At 37.6% G+C, this 18,827-nt stretch overlaps 2 protein-coding genes across 5 annotated transcripts in view; one reads left to right on the forward strand and one right to left on the reverse strand.

Moving 5' to 3' along the window:
* mcm8 (minichromosome maintenance 8 homologous recombination repair factor) overlaps nt 1-18,827 on the reverse strand; it is a 216,385-nt gene that overhangs the window by 34,460 nt on the left and 163,098 nt on the right. The gene's annotated exons all lie outside the window — the stretch shown is intronic.
* The window catches only part of LOC116713346 (S-adenosyl-L-methionine-dependent tRNA 4-demethylwyosine synthase TYW1-like), a gene marked incomplete at its 5' end in the record, with an annotated part of 44,057 nt that overhangs the window by 15,630 nt on the left and 9,600 nt on the right, over nt 1-18,827 (forward strand). Inside the window, 4 exons of the mRNA XM_032553489.1 lie at nt 875-984; nt 2,032-2,209; nt 4,754-4,889; nt 13,274-13,384. Of these exons, the coding sequence (XP_032409380.1) occupies nt 875-984; nt 2,032-2,209; nt 4,754-4,889; nt 13,274-13,384 (535 nt within the window). The remainder of the gene's footprint in view (nt 1-874; nt 985-2,031; nt 2,210-4,753; nt 4,890-13,273; nt 13,385-18,827) is intronic.

Here is an 18,827-nt window from a genome sequence, read left to right on the forward strand (position 1 = left end):
AAGGAGAAGGTGTTTTTTTTTAAAGAGACAGAGGCCCAATTTGAAGGTGTTAAATTACAAAGTCAGATTTATTTAAAGTTATTTGACATATACCGCAACTAAAGGTAACAGTTTGTTGATTTTTGCTACAAAGTGACACTGTAGTCCCCTTTAATCAATCAATCAATCAATCAAATTTTATTTGTATAGCACATTTCAGCAGCAAGGCATTTCAAAGTGCTTTACATCATAACAAACACAGAATCACAATGCAATATAGAATCAATCATTAAGTCAAGTTACATCAATAAATTTGTAATTGATTACATTTCAAATACAACTCTAAACAGGTGGGTTTTCAGTTGAGATTTAAAAGAAGTCAGTGTTTCAGCTGTTTTACAGTTTTCTGGAAGTTTGTTCCAAATTCGTGGTGCATAGATGCTGAAAGCTGCTTCTCCTCGTTTGGTTCTGGTTCTGGGGATGCAGAGCAGACCAGAACTGGAAGACCTGAGAGGTCTGGAAGGTTGATACAATAAAAGCAGATCTTTAATGTATTGTGGTGCTAAGCCGTTCAGTGATTTATAAACTAACAACAGGATTTTAAAGTCTATTCTTTGAGCTACAGGGAGCCAGTGGAGGGACTTTAGAACTGGTGTTATGTGCTCTATCTTCCTGGTTTTAGTGAGAACGCCAGCAGCAGCATTCTGGATCAGCTGCAGCTGTTTGATTAATTTTTAAAGAATATTAAGTCCAGTATGTTCACATAAGACAAACAAAGTATAAAATGGCAGGTGTGAATAAATCCATCCAACAAGATGCAGGATCAGGTTAAGAGCTTCTTCAGTATTTTACTTAAACTTCTTCTACTCCTCGTCTCTCGTTTCGTCTCTAACAGACACCACACCAACCCGGTTGGCACCGAGTGGCGCTGGAAAATGGACCCGGCAGAGAAAATCCTGCAGGACGCCCTGGAGAAGCACCAGAACATGATCCGACAGTTCAGAGGTGAGCGCTCCAGCAGGTTCTGGGTCGAACTCGGAGTGCGAAACGCCGTTTGGACCTCAGGAAAACGTTCACAGCAGTTCCAGACGCTGCCTCTGTTTATCATGCACACTTCGCCGCCGCTTCTGTTTACTGCTCACGACCTTTCGTAACCTTCAGTGTAATGAAGCGGAGAGAAGATTAAAATGCGGCTGCTGTGCCTGCTGTTTTGTCACACCCTTGTTGTAGTACCTCATAAATCACTTTTCAAACTGTGTCCCACACACATGCTGAGTATTTTCTCCATTTGGCACGCCTGACTTCACTTTGTTCCCTCTACGGTTTTTGCTAAGCTGAGATGCTGGAAGCCTGTTTAGACGTTTTATGATTAGAAAAGAGAGCAAACATTATTAGTTTTAGAGTTTGACCTGATTCCAGGTTGTCGTTGGGCGAAAGCTCAGCAAAAATGAAAAATTATGATCATCCCAAGAGTAAAATTTGACCATATTTTGAGCAAAGAGGCGACGAGTTGCGTTTAGACTTTTATGAAACTAAAAGCGATCTAATTAGGGAAAATGATTTTCATGTTTTTAAATTGAAAGGTTTTAGAAAAATATTCCCAATAAAAATGTCCATATGCATTAAAATGTCTTAAATTTATTAAAATTATTAAAAAATTATTATTTTTTTCTTTGTGGGGCTTTTATGTCAAACCAATACTCTGCATTGATCATGCATTCTTTAAAACAGGGTTTATGTTTTCTAGTTTTAAAACGGTTGAGAATTCTTCCTTAATAATATTGTTTTATCTTTCAACTCATCTACAAAAATTTATTTTCCCTCACTTTAATTCCCTGCTTTCAGCCTCCTCTCATCCGTTTCTCATCTTTATGAGCGCCCTTGCTGTCAGACTGACGATAAATTTCTAGTCGTTTTCCATCTGTCATGAGGCCCAGCCGTTTAAACTGCTGATAAAACTTTGATTCGTATCTCTACCTGTAACTCTGCTCCGTTTGCCACTGACCAGTTTGAGGATGTTGACCTTTGAAGGGACGGTCTCTCTCCCTGCAGGCGTCCCTGGAGTGAAGCCGGAGCGATACGAGGAGGGTTTGGCCGCCAAGCACTGCGCCCTGTCCTTGGTGGGCGAGCCAATCATGTACCCAGAAATCAACACCTTTCTTCGCCTCCTCCACTCTCATCACATCTCCAGTTTCCTGGTCACAAATGCTCAGTTCCCAGAGGAAATCAGGTGGGTAGAAAGCAGAAATAAACTAGTTTTGCTTAGAAAAAGCCAAACTTTCCTTTAATTTTCAGGGCTTTCTTGAAGTTTCCTTAATATTTGGTTTTTAAAACACATTGAGACTTTTGCTCTTACTTTAATTTTAGCGATTTAATATTGATTTTGTTTTTTTCAATGTTTATTGATTTTATCTGTTCACTTAGCTGCAACTAATATTGTTTTAAAGTGCTTTACAAATAAATTAGTAGTATTGTCTCTAATTTTAGTTAAAAACATTTCTAACCTGTAGAAAATAACCTTTGTTTTAGAGAGGATGTCTGTGCATCCTTAAAAAGTCTTAAAATTTATATATCTAAAATTAAGACCTTAAAAAGTCTTAAGCTCATCACAAAACTATGTTGGCCTTTGATATGTTAATGACGGGTCTTGTGAATTTCTGAACTCAATTTATTTGCATATTTATCAACATGAATGCATCACATAAATATGCCAGATTTAGCCAAAAATTATCATTTTTATCTGTAGCCATTTTTAATAAAAAAAAAATACAACAGCATACATGACCTGACATATTTAATTTTGTACGTTCTGTAGGTTTACTCTTGAGCTTTTTGAGGCACTTCATTGGACTATGTGATTTGAGGCTTTCGCTAACTAGCTGCTAATATACAATTGCTAACTAGCTTTTATGCGTCTATTGTAGGTAAGTGCAAATTTCTCGCCAGTTGACCGGATGAAGTTTGTGTATTTCTGTGGAGACAAAAGTCTTACATTTCTTTCATAATGGCCTTAAAAAGTCTTAAATTTGAGTTAGTGAAAGCTGCAGAAATCCTGCTAGCATTGTATCTGGCTCTGATGCAGCTATTACTGTTTTAAAGTGCTCTATAACTCTATTAGTAGTTGTATTGTTTCTGATTTCAGTTAAAAACATTTCTAAACTTAAGAAAATAACTTTTATTTTCAACAGACTAGTCAATGTAAATATGCATCCTTAAAAAGTCTTAAATTGATGTAAAATTAAGGCCTTAAAATGTTTTAGACTCATAATAAGAAGTAATATGTTATTCACGGATCTTGTGAATTTGTGAATTGTATTCATTTATGCAACATGAATGCATCACATAAATATGCCAGATTTAGCCAAAGAGGCTAATTTTCATCTGTTGTTCCACAGCAGGTTGATGTAAGAGGTTAAGTTGTTATTTTAAAATTAACATGCATGACTTAAGTTTTGTCTTGACAGGACATTTCATTTTGTACAGTCTGTGTTTTTAAGTTGCACTCACTTCACTGTTCCCTGTATTTGAGGCTACTGCTAACTAGCTTCTAATATACCCTTGCTAACTTGCTTTCTGTCATGAGTAAGTGCAAATCCAGTTGACAGGATGAAGTTTGTGCATTTCTTTGGAGGTATAGGTCTTAAATTCCATTCACAATGGTCTTAAAAGTCTTAGAAAGTCTTAAATTTGAGTTGGGGGGGGGGAAAGCTGTAGAAACCCTGCTAGAGAAATATCTGGCTGCCTGGTGGCAGCATATAAATAAAGTAGAGTTGTTTGAAAGTTTTTAGTTTGAGTATGTGGAACAGCCTGACTGCCTCCAAGGTGCATGAAGAAGTCAGAGAGGAAGTTTGAGACGAGAACAGGGAGAACCGGTAAGTTGTGGCCTGACAGAAAGCTCTGGCCTTCACACTTTTCAGAACTTTTGCTGAATTTGAAATACATTTTTACTCTTGAAGTTTTTTTTCTGATTCAAAACATGACGTATCTTATAGTAAAAGTCAGGATTTTGATTTAACTGGACATTTATCTTAAAAAAACAGTAAAATCTCTGAGAAGTTCTCTGAAAGTGATATAACAGAGTTCAAATGGATTTTTGCAATGCTCAGCATCTTTAAACCTCTCAGTCCAGAACCACTTCAAGGTTGTGAAGACATACCACACTGGCACATCCTATAGCGCGGCTAACTAGCCTGTCAGCGGCTCACTTATCACACACCCGTCCTTCAAGGTGAAGGTAGGACACCAGTCAGCAGCTGGGTGAAGATGAGCTGTTTCTTTCAGAATGTGGAGAAATCACCTTTTTACAGTCGCCCTTGTCATTTAGAAATGTGTTTCTTTCCATGAACATCATATAACCTTAGCCCTTCTAGCTCTTAACCCTAAACCTAATGGTTAGGATTAGGATTAGCCTGTATGGAATAACCCTAAACCTAATGGTTAGGATTAGGATTAGCCTGTAGGGAATAACCCTAAACCTAACCCTACAGGCTTCAAATGTTAGATCTCTCCTCCCAACAGCCATAACTATCTCCAATAACTCTGAAGAATTTGAATGAGTGACAATATTTAATTTCCCTTTGGGATCAATGAAGTATTTTTGAATTTGAAATATTTCGCTCTGTATAATGAATCAGTTTATCTTTTGAAACAAGCGACTAAATATTGGATTTTCTCACGTGTTGAGCTGTAGTAGTAGGTATGCATGTGTCCTGTTAGCGGTTTGGTCATATGGAAAGCCTCAAAGTGTGTGCACACATTGTTCCTGTTTTTCCAGGAACCTGGTGCCGGTGACTCAGCTGTACGTCAGTGTGGATGCCAGCACCAAGGACAGCCTGAAGAAGATTGATCGGCCTCTTTTTAAGGACTTCTGGCCTCGTTTCCTCGACTGCCTCAGGGCTTTGGGAGAGAAAGTAAGTTCTGTTGGTTTTAACGTTGTTGGTCTGCAACTTTTAGATGCTTCCCTGCTGCAACGCACCTGAATCCATCAAAGGGTTAATGGTGAACGCAGGTGTTGGAGCAGTGATGAGACCACAGTGGCTCTTACAGACTGCTGCTCTTTCCTTTATTTTCAGAGTCGGGTACTAACTTCTTTTTAGGGGAGGCAAGTGAGGCTCTGCTTCACCTGTCATAATGGAAAAATATGATAAAAATAATTTATATTGCTATTTTCACCCTGTGGTTTGTACTATAAAGTACCTACTTTTCATTTAGCTTAACCAATTCTGATTATGTTTTCTTCAAAATCGCTGAATTTTCCCATTTTCCCATTCAAATGCTCAGAAGCGCAGCTGGTGAGGCAGCAGGAAGCTGAGCCTCACCTGGAATTGATCAACCTCTCGCTAATGGCACTGGCTGCTATTCGATGAGAGCATGCTCCTCCTGGCTGTATGTCGCCACAAAACATTTCATGTATGAACTGATTTTCCATAATTTAGCTTATGCATATAATGTACTGTGTTTTTTGTCACTAACTGTTTGGGTAACGTGTTTCATGTGCTGAGGAGCGATCAGAAACCAGAGAACAGGTTGGAGGTGAGGCAGGCAGTTCTCTTGCCTCATGGCAGGGGGCGCTCATGATCCCAGACGTTGTGACTCCACAACTGCAGAGTAAGAGACAGTAACAGCGAGCTAGCCATGGAGCTAGCCATACAGTAAAGTGCAGCGAATATACAGTAAAGTGAAGCGAAATATTTATAGTTTTCTCCTCTTACCACATCAATCACTTATTAATAATCGCAAAATAAACATTAAGCCTAAAACCAAAATACTGCAACAGACTGAATGTTCTGCTCTTTGTGTAGTAAATATGTTTTGTTTTTTTTGTCAGTTGCTATAGCAACTGTCTGCGCGTAGCTGCGTTGATACAGAGATGTGGTTTTGAGTTGTAGTTTAACGGTTTTCCACTTTGCTGTGGAGCCCAGCAGAAATTAACGCATTTTTACAATTTTAATGAATATATTTTATCTGTATATTGTGAAAAAACTAAAGAAGCTGCCTACTTTTATCTGCTTAAACCGACTTAATTAAGTCCCATGTAAAACAGCTTCATTAATATTTTGAATCGGTTCCTCATTCTTATCATCACTCTGTAATTGCGCTCTGTTTAATTAAATTAATATTTTTTTATTGACTCGAACTTCGGCTTCTGTGAAACCAAGATAAGACGACACTCTGCCAAACTCTCTAACGTTTCCTCCAGATGGGATCGATTATTTTTATGGAGTCGTAACCATGAGCAAACCATCTTTAATTTGAAACTTCCACTGCCATAAAGTTGAAGATCTGCTTTTTTTGTTCTTAAAAACCCGACCAGTTCTTCACCTTCGATTGCCTGAATCGATTCTCTTAGTGCTTCACTAAAGGAGGAAGAAAAAGCAGCGATTTGATGGACCACCGCGCAGCCAAAGGAAGAAACGTGGGCTTAAGTCTCTCAGAGGAGACATCATAACTCTCTTCTGCTTATTTAAAGCTTTTGCAAGCAAGTAGCAAATTCATTACTCAGCTTCAGATGTGGGAAAATGCTAATCTTGAGACTGATCACCTGGGATCTATCATTTAACTTTAATTTCACCTTGTTCATCATTTTTACTGCAACACTACATAAAACTATACACAGGAGGTAACTGCAGCGGTTTGGGGAAAGAACAGGGCTTCATTTATCCTTAATGCATCAAATAAAGTTAAAATACTCGGTAAGTTCATTTTCTGTGGCCTTTAACAGTAAAAAGATTGATTCAGCCACCAAAAACCTTCTCAGTTTATTATAATTGAGTCATATTATAGATTTTTTAAATGTTAAAATGCTTTTCTTGCACAAATGGATTCAGTTTGAAACTTTTAGATGCATTCCTGCTCGAATGAATCGAACGAGTGGTTAAAGGTGATCGATTGTGCAGAATTCACATTTTGTTTTTTCCATTTCAGCCCAAGCACTTAAAAAAAACTGTTAAAAGTTTTTTGGTGTCTGTTTCAAAACTTTCTCGATTGTTAAGTCGCAACAATGCGCCGTTGCCTAGCAACATAAGCTGATTTCCAGCACGTTTGGTCAGCTGGTTTTATCACTTTACAATGGCTGCTGGAAAAGGCAACTGTTTTGTTGTTGACTTACCATCCAGAAACTACTTCCTGCTTTCTTGTTGGTTGTGCAGGAGGCTCCACTTCTGCTTTTCAAAGATGTACAGTTGTAGTTTTTGTTGTGTTGACATAGTTGGTGACACAGATGAAACCAGAAGTTTACAAACACCAAATAAAAAGCCATTAACAGTTTTTTTCCCCTCACCGTCTGAAGTTAAATCAGACCAAACTTCTCTTGTTTTTGGTCCATCAGAATCACCAAAATTATTTCTATTTGCCAAATGGCAAAATAATGAGAGATTTATTTAGAGATTTATTTATTATTGCCCTCAGGATAAGACATGAAGTTCAAAATCTAAAATATGGATCAAACTTAAAGTATTTAATTAAATGTAAATGCGTCACACAATTTGTGAAACTTTTTCTTTAAAATCAGAACATCTGGAAACAAATGAACTATTTTATTATATTTTCTTTACTGAAGCTCAATATTTTTATTCTGTATCAGATAGTTTGGTGCTCCAGATGGATTATTACATCAGCGGGTTGTAATTATTTAATTGGATTATTTAACTATTCGGGGGTCAATTAAAATATAAATATTTTTAAAGATAAAGATGAAAAAGAAAGGAAGACTGCATATTACTGGATGTAGTAAAGGAATGTTTATTTAATCCGTCTGAAGGAGAAAAGATTAAATTGTGTTGATTATATTTAGATCTAAATTGTTGCAGATTATAAATCAAATTAATCAGAAATTTACCTGTTAAATTGGAGACAACTAAAATGCTGTAATTTTGTCATCTCACATTTCAGTAGTTTATGCACCTTCCAGATATAAGTGTCTAATAATAAATCATCTAAAGTTTTATTTTTTCATTTATTGCTGCGTTGCCGTCCTGCCTGCTTCCTGTCTGACAGCCGTCCTCCTTTACTCCACCTGGCCTCCCGCCATCCCGCCGTTCTGCCGTCGCTTTGGGAGTTGTCAGAGTTGCGCGTTCGTGTCAGATTTGGAACGGAGGCATCTTGAAATATCTCACCTCCCTGCTGCTGCCGGCCAATTATCCTCGTCTCTGCTGGGCTGAAAGGACCAAATGCCACAGATAACCTTCCAGTTCGAGGTAGAAGTTGGAGGGACATAAAGGGAAAGCTGCAGTCTTTCTTTCTTTAACATCCTGTTGTTGTTTATATACCGGTGGGCAGCAGAGACAACTGAAAAGCATCAATTTATTTGCTTTTTTTTTTGGTTTTGATTAGCCATTTCTCATGATAACTTTTCTTTGCCATCATGTTTCTCTTACGTTCACACTGCAGCCTGAAGTGACGCAAATCAATTTTTTTTGGTGGGAAATCAGAATTGTTTTTTTTTTTTTTTTTTGCTTGCTTTCCAAATATATGAGATGTGATCTCCAAACATCACGCATGCACAGTAGAGGGCGCAATAACGTCACTCAAGAGAGCATGCTCAGTGTTCTACCATAAAAAAAAAGAAGAAGAAGAAGCGCTCAGCGTTTAGAGAAGTAAACGTTGATGCTAACAGTGGAGTGTATCCAGATTTGTATCGGCTCTAGATCCACTCCAAAAATCCAATCTGTGTTGTTCAGACTGTCGTGAAAAGTTCAGATTCTGATCGCATTAAAGCAAAACAAAATCGGAAAGTAGTTCAATTACTTGGAAGCTTAACGATTTGCTTATAGGTTCCCGTAAAATACAGTCGAAAAATACAGGAGTTCTTCCACGACACCAGCAACACCAGAAGTATGTGGCAAGGCATAAAGGCGATCACAGATTACAATCCATCCTCCCCCCCAGTGGGTGAAGCTGATGCCGACTTTCTAAATGGACTCAATAACTTCTTTGGGAGGTTCGAGGCACTGAACAGTACTCCGGCAAAGAAAACTGTTCCCCACCAGGAAGAGGAGGCACTCTGCCTGGACACAGCCGATGTGTTGAAGACCCTGAAAAGAGTCAACCCATGGAAGGCCCCAGGCCCCGACAACATACCTGGGCAGGTGTTCAGGGAATGCGCAGGTCAGCTGGCTGGTGTCCTAACAGACATCTTTAACACCTCACTGGACCAAGCCACAGTGCCAGCCTGTCTCAAAACTGCCTCCATCATTCCGGTGCCGAAGAAACCTCAAGTCACCTCTTTCAACGATTACCGGCCTGTGGCACTGACTCCCATCATGATGAAGTGCTTTGAAAGGCTGGTAAAAGAACACATCGTCTCCAGACTCCCCTCCACATTCGACCCGTTCCAGTTTGCCTACCGCCGAAACCGCTCCACTGAGGACGCTATCTCCTCTGCCCTACACCTGAGCCTGGCTCACCTGGAGGAGAAGAACACTCATGTGCGGATGTTGTTCCTGGACTTCAGCTCAGCGTTCAACACAATCATCCCACAGCATCTGGCAGGAAAACTGGGACACCTGGGCTTCAGCACCCCCCTGCGCAACTGGCTGCTAGACTTCCTCACCGACAGACCTCAGTCAGTCCGGATCGGACAACACACCTCCGATGTCATCACCCTCAGCACAGGCTCCCCTCAGGGCTGCGTCCTGAGCCCTCTGCTGTTCACTCTGATGACACACGACTGCGTCCCCAGGTTCGCCACCAACCACATCGTGAAGTTCGCGGACGACACAACGGTGGTGGGCCTCATCAGAGACGACAATGACCTGGACTACAGAGAGGAGGTGGAGCAGCTGGTGGACTGGTGCAGAGACAACAGCCTGATCCTGAACGTTGACAAGACGAAGGAAATGATCGTCGACTTCAGGAAGAACCGGCCCAGCCACGCTCCACTGCTCATCAACAGCTCGGCTGTGGAGGTGGTCAGCAGCACCAAATTCCTGGGGGTGCACATCACTAACGACCTCACCTGGACTGTGAACACCACGTCTCTGGCCAAGAGGGCACAGAAACGTTTGTATTTCCTGCGGAGGATGAGAAGAGCACACCTGCCCCCGCCCATCCTCAAGACGTTCTACAGAAGCACCATAGAGAGCATTCTGACCAGCTGCCTCTCTGTGTGGTGTGGAAGCTGCAGCGCCTCCGACTGGAAGAACGTGAGGAGAGTGGTGCGGACAGCAGAGAGGATCATCGGGGCCCCCCTTCCCTCCATTCAGGACATTTCATCCCAGCGCTGCGTATCCCGAGGCCGAAACATCATCAGTGACCCCTCACACCCCCACCATGGACTGTTCTCCCTGCTGCCCTCTGGAAAGAGGTTCCGCAGCATCAGGTGCAGGTCCACCAGGTTCCGAAACAGCTTTTTCCCACTTGCCATCAGACTGCTGAACTCTTAACTGGACTGCACTTAAAATCTGGTCTCCACTTTATACCTTGCACATGTACAGAGCTAAATAACTTATATTTTACTGTCATTACTGCACTTTATATTCTATATTTATATTTATATTCATATTTTATACTGTATTTTATTTTATTCTGGAGTAACCTCACAACATTGAAAGCTCAAAACATTGTCCTGAGCCATATGCAACGAAATTTCGTTCTGTATTCACCATGTGCATGCAAAATGACAATAAAGTCAGTCTAAGTCTAAGTCTAAGTAGCGTGTGACTTATTTTTGTGATGACGTATCGCTCACGCTCCTTAAGATGGCGTCGCATCAAAACCGTTCCAAAGTATGTGTTTTTTTTATTTGATTTGATTTATTTATTTATTTCAAACAAGTTTTTAAAAACAAGAAAACATGCAGTCAGTAGGACAGAGAAAACATGCAAACATAACCAAGAGGAAAATAATTAGCTTACCACAATGTTTCTGTTTAAAAAGCAGTAGGAAGAAGTGAACACTTATTTACCTCTTATCTTAATTTAATGAAACGTATTACTTACCGACTCAATAATAATTAAAATTTGTAATTAAAACCATGTTGTAATATTTACGTGCTAAAGAGTCAACAAATAAATAAAATTACATGGTTACAAACTAAGTCATAACAAGACAAGAAATAATAGTAATAATGATGATTATAAATAACAACTTTACTTACAGCATCTGAATAATTATCGACTCTTTGCCAATGTACACCTATAAGTTCTTCTTAATCTGTGTTACATAAAAATAAACAGAATTTAAATGTCAAAATTTTATATTTCACAAAAAAAGACAAAACTAGGGCCTGCTGGAAAAACTTCCAACATACCAAACAGCCTGAAACCGATTGATACAAATGGACACGGTTTGATCCGTTGCTTAGCAACAGTGGTGAGTCATGGGGGCGGAGCTTCGAGAGTTTCCCGCCATGAATGTCCCGGTTAACATTAAACTCCTCCACATCCTGGTTATTTCATGAATACGTGAATAATCTCCATCTCACATTAACTTTTACTGTCGTATTCAATAAATAGAAAGTAAATTTTGACGAGGATCGTTTATTATATTCACGGCACAAAAACCGTTGATGTGCAGGAAGTTAAATTTCTTGTTAAAATGTTTATTGATTAAGAAAGTTTTATTTTTACTTAAATCGAAAACAACATGGTGCATATTTTGAATGAAAGAGTTTATGTACGCACTCAATGAGAATTGAAAAGAGAAGCAAATTGATAAGCGAAATCGATAATGGAATTGGTATCAATAAATTCTTATCAATTCCCTTCAGGCTGCAGTGTGAATGCAGACATATTCATCTTTTTTTGCTTATTCTCCTTCATGTTGTCACGTAATACAGCAGATATATTTTGACTTTAAGCAAAGCCTTTTCATTTCTATTATTTATCATAAATAAATCCCCATCTGGTGCAGATCATATTTTTTTTAGATTTTTTTCTAGGACAGTTTACTTGAATTTTAGATGTAACAGAATAATTTTGTTATTTATGAGCAGTAACCGCCAGCATTTAAACTCAAATCTTTAAATTATGTATTAGAAATTCAGTATAAACAGTTTAGGGCAAGCCTTAACTTTTTCCTCTTTCTTTATATTTTGCTTTTAGATATTTTAATCAATGATTCCCTTCTGACTGGTTATCAAACTTTTACTTTGGATTGTTTTTGCTTCTTCCCAGTAGTTTTACATTTACACCACTTAATTTTGATGATCATTTAGGCGTAAAATATCACTAAACTCCATCATGAATCGTATTGAAAAACTGGCAAAAAATCGCAAGACCTTATTTTACATGTGATAAGTAGAAAAATGACTAAAAATGTGGCAGAAGTTGGTATTTTAAGACCAAATAGGTCAGTCGTGTCTAAAGGTTTCAATTAAATGCAAATTCAAACATATTTCATTGATCCCAAAGAGAAATTAAATGTTGAAACTTTCAGAGTTATTGTCTCAGGGGTCAAATTTTTCTAAAATAACAAAATTGAAAAACAAATTATTGTGATTTTCTTTTTTTACCTCCTTAACAGTAAAGTTGGCATGCAATATTGTACTTGAACAAGTAGTTGTATTAGAAATTAAGTATAAAAATTAATTCAGGCAAGTTTAATAAATTTAGCAAAAGCAAATTTGGGTGCACCAAAGTGATTTTGAGTGAATGTGTTTCTGTTTAATATCAATTTAGACTGAATGCAAAATACTTTTTGTTATGTCTCAAATTTTCTATTGTAAATGTGATAAATTAGCCGTTCAGTGATTTATAAACTAACATCAGTATTTTAAAGTCCATTCTCTCAGAGCAAAGACTGTAGAACTGGGTGATGTGCTTAATCTTCCTGGTTTTAGTCAGAACGCCAGCAGCAGCGTCCTGTTGGCTCCCCCACCTTCTGCAAATCAGACAAAAATGGTGTCAAACGTTTGTGCTACATTTGTGCTGGTTGTGCAGAAAAATATTGTTTGTGCTGCTTTGGCTTTGAAGATACCAATGAAAGTTTAAAGGTCTAAAGATCCTGTTACTCTGTCCATGCCCGGCTAGTCTGCCATTTATCTAGTTAATGGAGAGTGGTACAAATGAATGTTTCAGACGGTTATATTTGCACAGGGGAACCCTGAACCTTCTCCCAGAACATATTCTGATGCGAGCACATGTGACCCATCAGACAAGATGCTCTGAGCCTGCTTGATGGTAGCCTGCTCAAACAGGTGCTGTGGAGAAGATAGATCCGGAGTGATGAGAAGTTTCCTATTGAATCAAATAAATCCTTGTTCTTTATGTAAAATGTAAACCAAAATGCTAGTTTTGATTTCTGAGTTTTTCTGCCGTTACTTTGATCACCTCTGCGTCTTTTTTCCCTGGTCCAGAAGCAGAGGACGGTTTACCGACTGACGCTGGTGAAAGCCTGGAACGTGGAGGAGCTGCAGGCCTACGCCGAGCTTATTGCTCTGGGTCAGCCCGACTTCATCGAGGTCAAGGTAAGATTGCAACATCCATAAAATATCTGTACATTCCTGCACTTTTCAATCAATCAGTCAATCAATCATATTTTATTTGTATAGTACATTTCAGCAACAGCAGTTCAAAGGGCTTTACATCACAAATACACAAAAATCAACAATTGATACATTACATTTTTCCAAATGTCGCCATTTAAACTTCAAAATGATGGTTAGTGTTTATTATGGTATAATAGCAACTCTAAATTTAAAGGAACTCAGTGTTTCGGGTGTTTTGCTGTTTTATTGGATGTTTCTAATTATGTATTCTTAGAAGTGTTTGTTTATACAAATATTTAGACAGTTTAATGTTTTCTCCAAAGCTTATTTAATATACTTTGATTAAACAAAGAGATGTCTGGTACACATGCATTTATTTTGTCTTTCTGGATTATTAAACAAGCTGAATATGCACATTTATCTGAACTAAAATTTTGTTTCAATTACTGTTTCCACACTTGATGTGTTATTATTTTTATACAACAGATAACTACTTATAAAAAGATTACATGAGCTCTGCTGCAAAAACAAAAAAAAAAACGGTCAGCGTTAAAGCTCTTTTATATAAAAACAGCCGAGAGTCGGAGGGAAGAAAAAGGCAAGCAAATATTTGTTGATGATATTGTTGTTTCTTTTGTGGAGAAACACAAAAGAAACAAAAATATTAAACAGGCAGACCTGTTTAATAAAACAGGTCTGTCAGATGAAAACATAGTTGTAACAAAATCAGTGTTTGATTCTTGTGTTGTGTAATTACTGACGCAACATATTTAACTCTACGAGTTATTTTTTTAATTTTATATTTAAAATTGATATTTTAAAATCAGTAGTTTTAGTTTTTTCATATGTTGGTTAATTTTTAGATGCAGAATTAAAAAATTATTAAAAAGTATTGTATTGTGGTCATGTATAGACCCCCTGCATGTTATTGTTTAGATCTGGAAATTTCTTGCATGTGCACAACCCTGGAGGGCAAAAAGACGATTCTTTCACATTCGTCACAGCTGCGCCGCCGCGTTGGAGCGATTACTGTAACTAAATGAAACCTGGAGATGTAGGTGTTATTAATGTAGTGCAGTGCACCACAGCAAGGGGGAAAATAATGTAGAAAAAATGGTAAGAATAACTCAAAAACATTGTTTTCTCGCTTCCTTTGTCGGCTACACCACGCGCACACTCGTTGTCATAGCAACTGACAACAACGCCACTACATGTTTTAAGATTCAACACCAAAAGACACTCAAACATTTCCCACACAAAGAACAGAACATCAGGGTAGGTTCAGGCAATAATCAGGCTTGATGTTTAATTTGCTATTATCAATAAGTGATCGCTGTGTTAGATTAGCTACTGCTGCTATTAGCTAAGCTAACATTAGCTAATTTAAACACCTGCTCTACTGATGACCTGTCAGAGTTGGTGTTTAGGTCGCCTTTTTTTATTTTGTAACTGAACTGAAACACACATAATTTCACATCACATCTACACGTTAAGATTGTCATAGTCAAGCTAGCATAGCTGACCTACCTCTATTCTTTAGGAATTAAAACTTCTTCCTTTCCTCGCTATCTTGTTGTTGTAGTGTTGATAATTAGTATCAAAGCACTGCATCCCTTTTTCTTTTATATGGGACTCGTACATTCAAGATTTAGTGCGTTATTTCTACATCTTTAAACTAAAACCAGTGCTAGTCATCATCGGCTAGCAGCTTTTTGCCTTCCAGCAGAGAGATGTGACGTCATGCTGCAATGGGTTCATATAAGGGTTAAGTATTGAGTACTCCATAGATTTCATTTTCAAAAATTTCATTAAATTATTGTCAAACAACCAACTGAATCTGGAGTTTTCTTCCAACTCTTGCTGTCACCATTTTGCGTACTAGCGTAGCGTAGCCACCAGGAGGAGAATGGAGCACCATAATTTGCCACTTACATTTAAAAGACTAAAAAATAGATTCATTTACACAAAATCTAAGCATTTGATATGCAGTGTTAGTTTTATAAATGCACCAGATAATGCCATTTATTTACAGTTTTCCACCATTAATCACTATTTTTATTTATTTCAGTTAACAAAAATGTTTTCTCAATTTCAGTTTTCATAATTTCATTGGTTGTAGTTAATAACTCTGAACTGAGGATGAGTCCAATCTGTAGTTCAGTGTGACATTGATTCATCTCCTTGACATGGAGTTCCTCATAGATCCACATCAACCAGAGTTGACATTCAGCGGCACCTAATTTCAATTCCACTGCACAAGAGTAAGTGAATTAATTTGGAGAGGTTGTTTTGGAGACCTCATACCTTTTGTTCATGAATACAAGCCTCAAACTCTCCCCTCTTCCCATTCTGTGCTGCTGTCATTTCCACCGCAGGATGAAAAGCTTTAGCCAGCATTAGTATTCATGAAAAGCCTGTTCCCACACAAGACGAATTTCCCACATCCTCTAATTTAGAGAGCTTTTTGGCTACTTGACAATCGAGTTTCAATGCTTGATATTCTCCTCAGGGTGACGACGTTCATTAATTCAAACCGGTTGGTGGTGAACTGAGCCCAAAGCAGAAAATAAAATAGAAAAGAATAGAAATCGCCTTTTTTTTCTCCCTCAGTGGGGAAATTAAGCCACAAAGCGACGGGTAAGTCGAATTATGTAGCTTCACACAAAATAAAAATATGAAACAGAAAACAATAGTGTTCTGTACAGTAAACAGCTTCTATTCAAAATAGAATACTACAATTTAAATAAAGAAAAAAAACCTGATTATATACAAGAAGTGTAAATAATAGCAAACAACAGCAGGGATGTAAACACTTATATTCAAAATGTGAATATTTTTGTACAGTTTTGGCTGAATTACTCTTCTAATGTTTTTGTTTCAGCAAATGACCCTTTTTAGAGTCAGTATCCTCTAGTTAATGGTGAATTAATTATTTCAATAATCATGATTAATCCGAATAATTGTCCCAGCAATCTCAAACACGGCAAAAAAAACCCCACCAAAACTTACTAAGTATTTTTGGTTTAATTTCTAGTGGAAATATCTTGGTACACTTAAAATAAAACAAAACTAATTTACAAGTAACTTTTCAGCAAGAAATAAGAGCTTGTTCTAAGTCAGTAATTCTTTAATATTGGTTAAAAAGCACTATAGAGTAGATTATTCCACTTTTTTCACAATCAACCGTCACAGCGCCGTTACCTAGCAACCTCTGCCAAGATCAGCCCGTTACCTAGCAACGCAGTTCTAGTTCCACTGACTGATTACTTAATTTATGAAATGGAAAAATGTCTGCCAATGCAACTAGTACATTTTCATCAATATTAAGGAATTATTGATTTAATCCAAGCTCCTGTATTTTGCTGAAAAGTTACTTGTAAGTTAGTTTTGTCTTATTTCAAGTGTAATAAGATATTTGCTCGAGAAACTTGGTAAGATTTTTGCAGTGTTTGAGATTGTTGGGAGTAAGGCTTGGAAACAATTAATCGTGATTATTAAAATAAATAAGCATTAACTAGATGACACTGACACTAAAAAGGTCATTTGCTTAAATAAAAACATATTTAGAGCAGCAGTTAAGCAAAAACTGTACAAATGTTTTAAAATATTTTTCATTTAAGGTAAAAATCAACCAATATATTCTACCCAGATCTCATCAAGTGGCAAAGATTTAGCTTCATGTCAGTTAAATTCCCTAAAAAAAAGAAACAAATATCCTATTAACCATGTTTTTCTTCCAGTTATTAATCGTTTAATCCAGAAAATAATCACCAGATCAGCCCTACACGGTTTTGATGTTGAGTCGCGCAGGAATAGATGAACTTTTTATAGTTAAAGTATTTTTTATCTGCAGACGCATCTATAAATGATCAAACATTCACTAAAGGAATGCTGAGTTGTTGCACTTTAGGCAATAAATGCTTATTTTATTAATTTAAAAAAGTAATATTTTAGAAATGTATTGTGAAAAGACAGAAAATAATAATAAGTCAGTAACAAAACGACAATAGTCAGCGTTTGTGCTGTAACAGGAAGCTTTGGTCAGCTGCTTTTTTGTCTGATAGATCTTTTTTTTCTGTCTGCATAATAAAGCTACCAGATCAAACTGCTATCTTTCTTTTCCTTCAGCCTTTTTTCTCTGGTGCGTTCTCGTTGGGGAACTGGCTGAGTGGCTAAGGGGATTCATTTCAGGGCTGTTATTACATTGATGAACCCAAAACTGTTACCCTGTAGAGAAGACTTTGTTCTTGTAAGGAGCTATTGATGTCTCCACTCAGATTTTCATCTGTGAGCTTCCAGTATCAGAGCAGAAACAAAAAGTTTGAAAGAAACTTTCTGCTGACTCATCTTGGATAAGGTTTAAATTTGGCTCTATCAAAGGCTGCTTACCCCGACCTGCGACATTCGTACATGTGAAATTTTGGTAACATTTCATCTGAAAAGGTTTGCATAAGACTGACAGAAGTCTTCATGAATGTTTATAACTGTTGTTATGAAGTGTCCTTCAGTAAATAATGTCACTTTTAATGCAACTTTGCTTCAAAACTGTTGTTATTTTTCAAATAGTAAAGTTGATGGTTTGAATGGACTTTTAATGCAAGTTTTAACTTGACTTTGCATTAAAAGTGTCATTATTTACCAAATGACACTTCAAGACAACAGTCAGACATTCATGAAGACTACTTCATGTTTATGACTGTCAAGTCAGTTTTATACAGCCCTTCAAATAAAATGTTGCTGACATTTTTCTTCTTCTATGTGTGTAAAATGTAATGCTAAATCTCAATTTTTGGGAATTTGTTGTTGTTTTCATTGACAGCAATGAACAAGTTATCAGCAAAGTTTTGTTGTTTTGTTTTGTTGTTGTTTAACAAGATCCTGCCCCCATCTCCCTGCTGCCGGGCAAACGGCTGCTGCTAGCTGAGGGCTAGCATCGGTTTTAGCTGTTAAGCTGTCAACATAATGCGCTAAAACTTGAATGTACGCCTGATATATAAAAGAAAAAGGGATGCAGTGCTTTGCTAATTGTCAACACAACAACTAGATAACAAGGTCTGAAAAAAGTTTTAATTAAGTAAAAGAAATAGTGAAGGAGAGGAAAGTAGTTCAGTTATGCTAACTTGACTTTGACAACCTTAACATAAAGATGTGCTGTGGAATGTTTCAGTTCAGCTACAAAATAAAAAAGTGACCCACGCACCAACTCTGACAGATCATCAGTAGAGCAGGTGTTTAAACGAGCTGATCAACCACCGCAGTGTTAGCCTAGCTAATAGCAGTGGCGGCTAATAGCAGCGGCAGCTAATCTACAACAGAGATCACTTATTAATAATTGTAAGATAAAAATCAAGCCTGAAAACATAAAACTGCATGTTCTGAATGTTCTGTTCTTTCTGTGGGAAGTGTGCTTTTTAGTGTTGAA

This window comes from Xiphophorus hellerii, chromosome 22 (genome assembly GCF_003331165.1).
Source record: "Xiphophorus hellerii strain 12219 chromosome 22, Xiphophorus_hellerii-4.1, whole genome shotgun sequence".
NCBI lineage: Eukaryota > Metazoa > Chordata > Actinopteri > Cyprinodontiformes > Poeciliidae > Xiphophorus > Xiphophorus hellerii.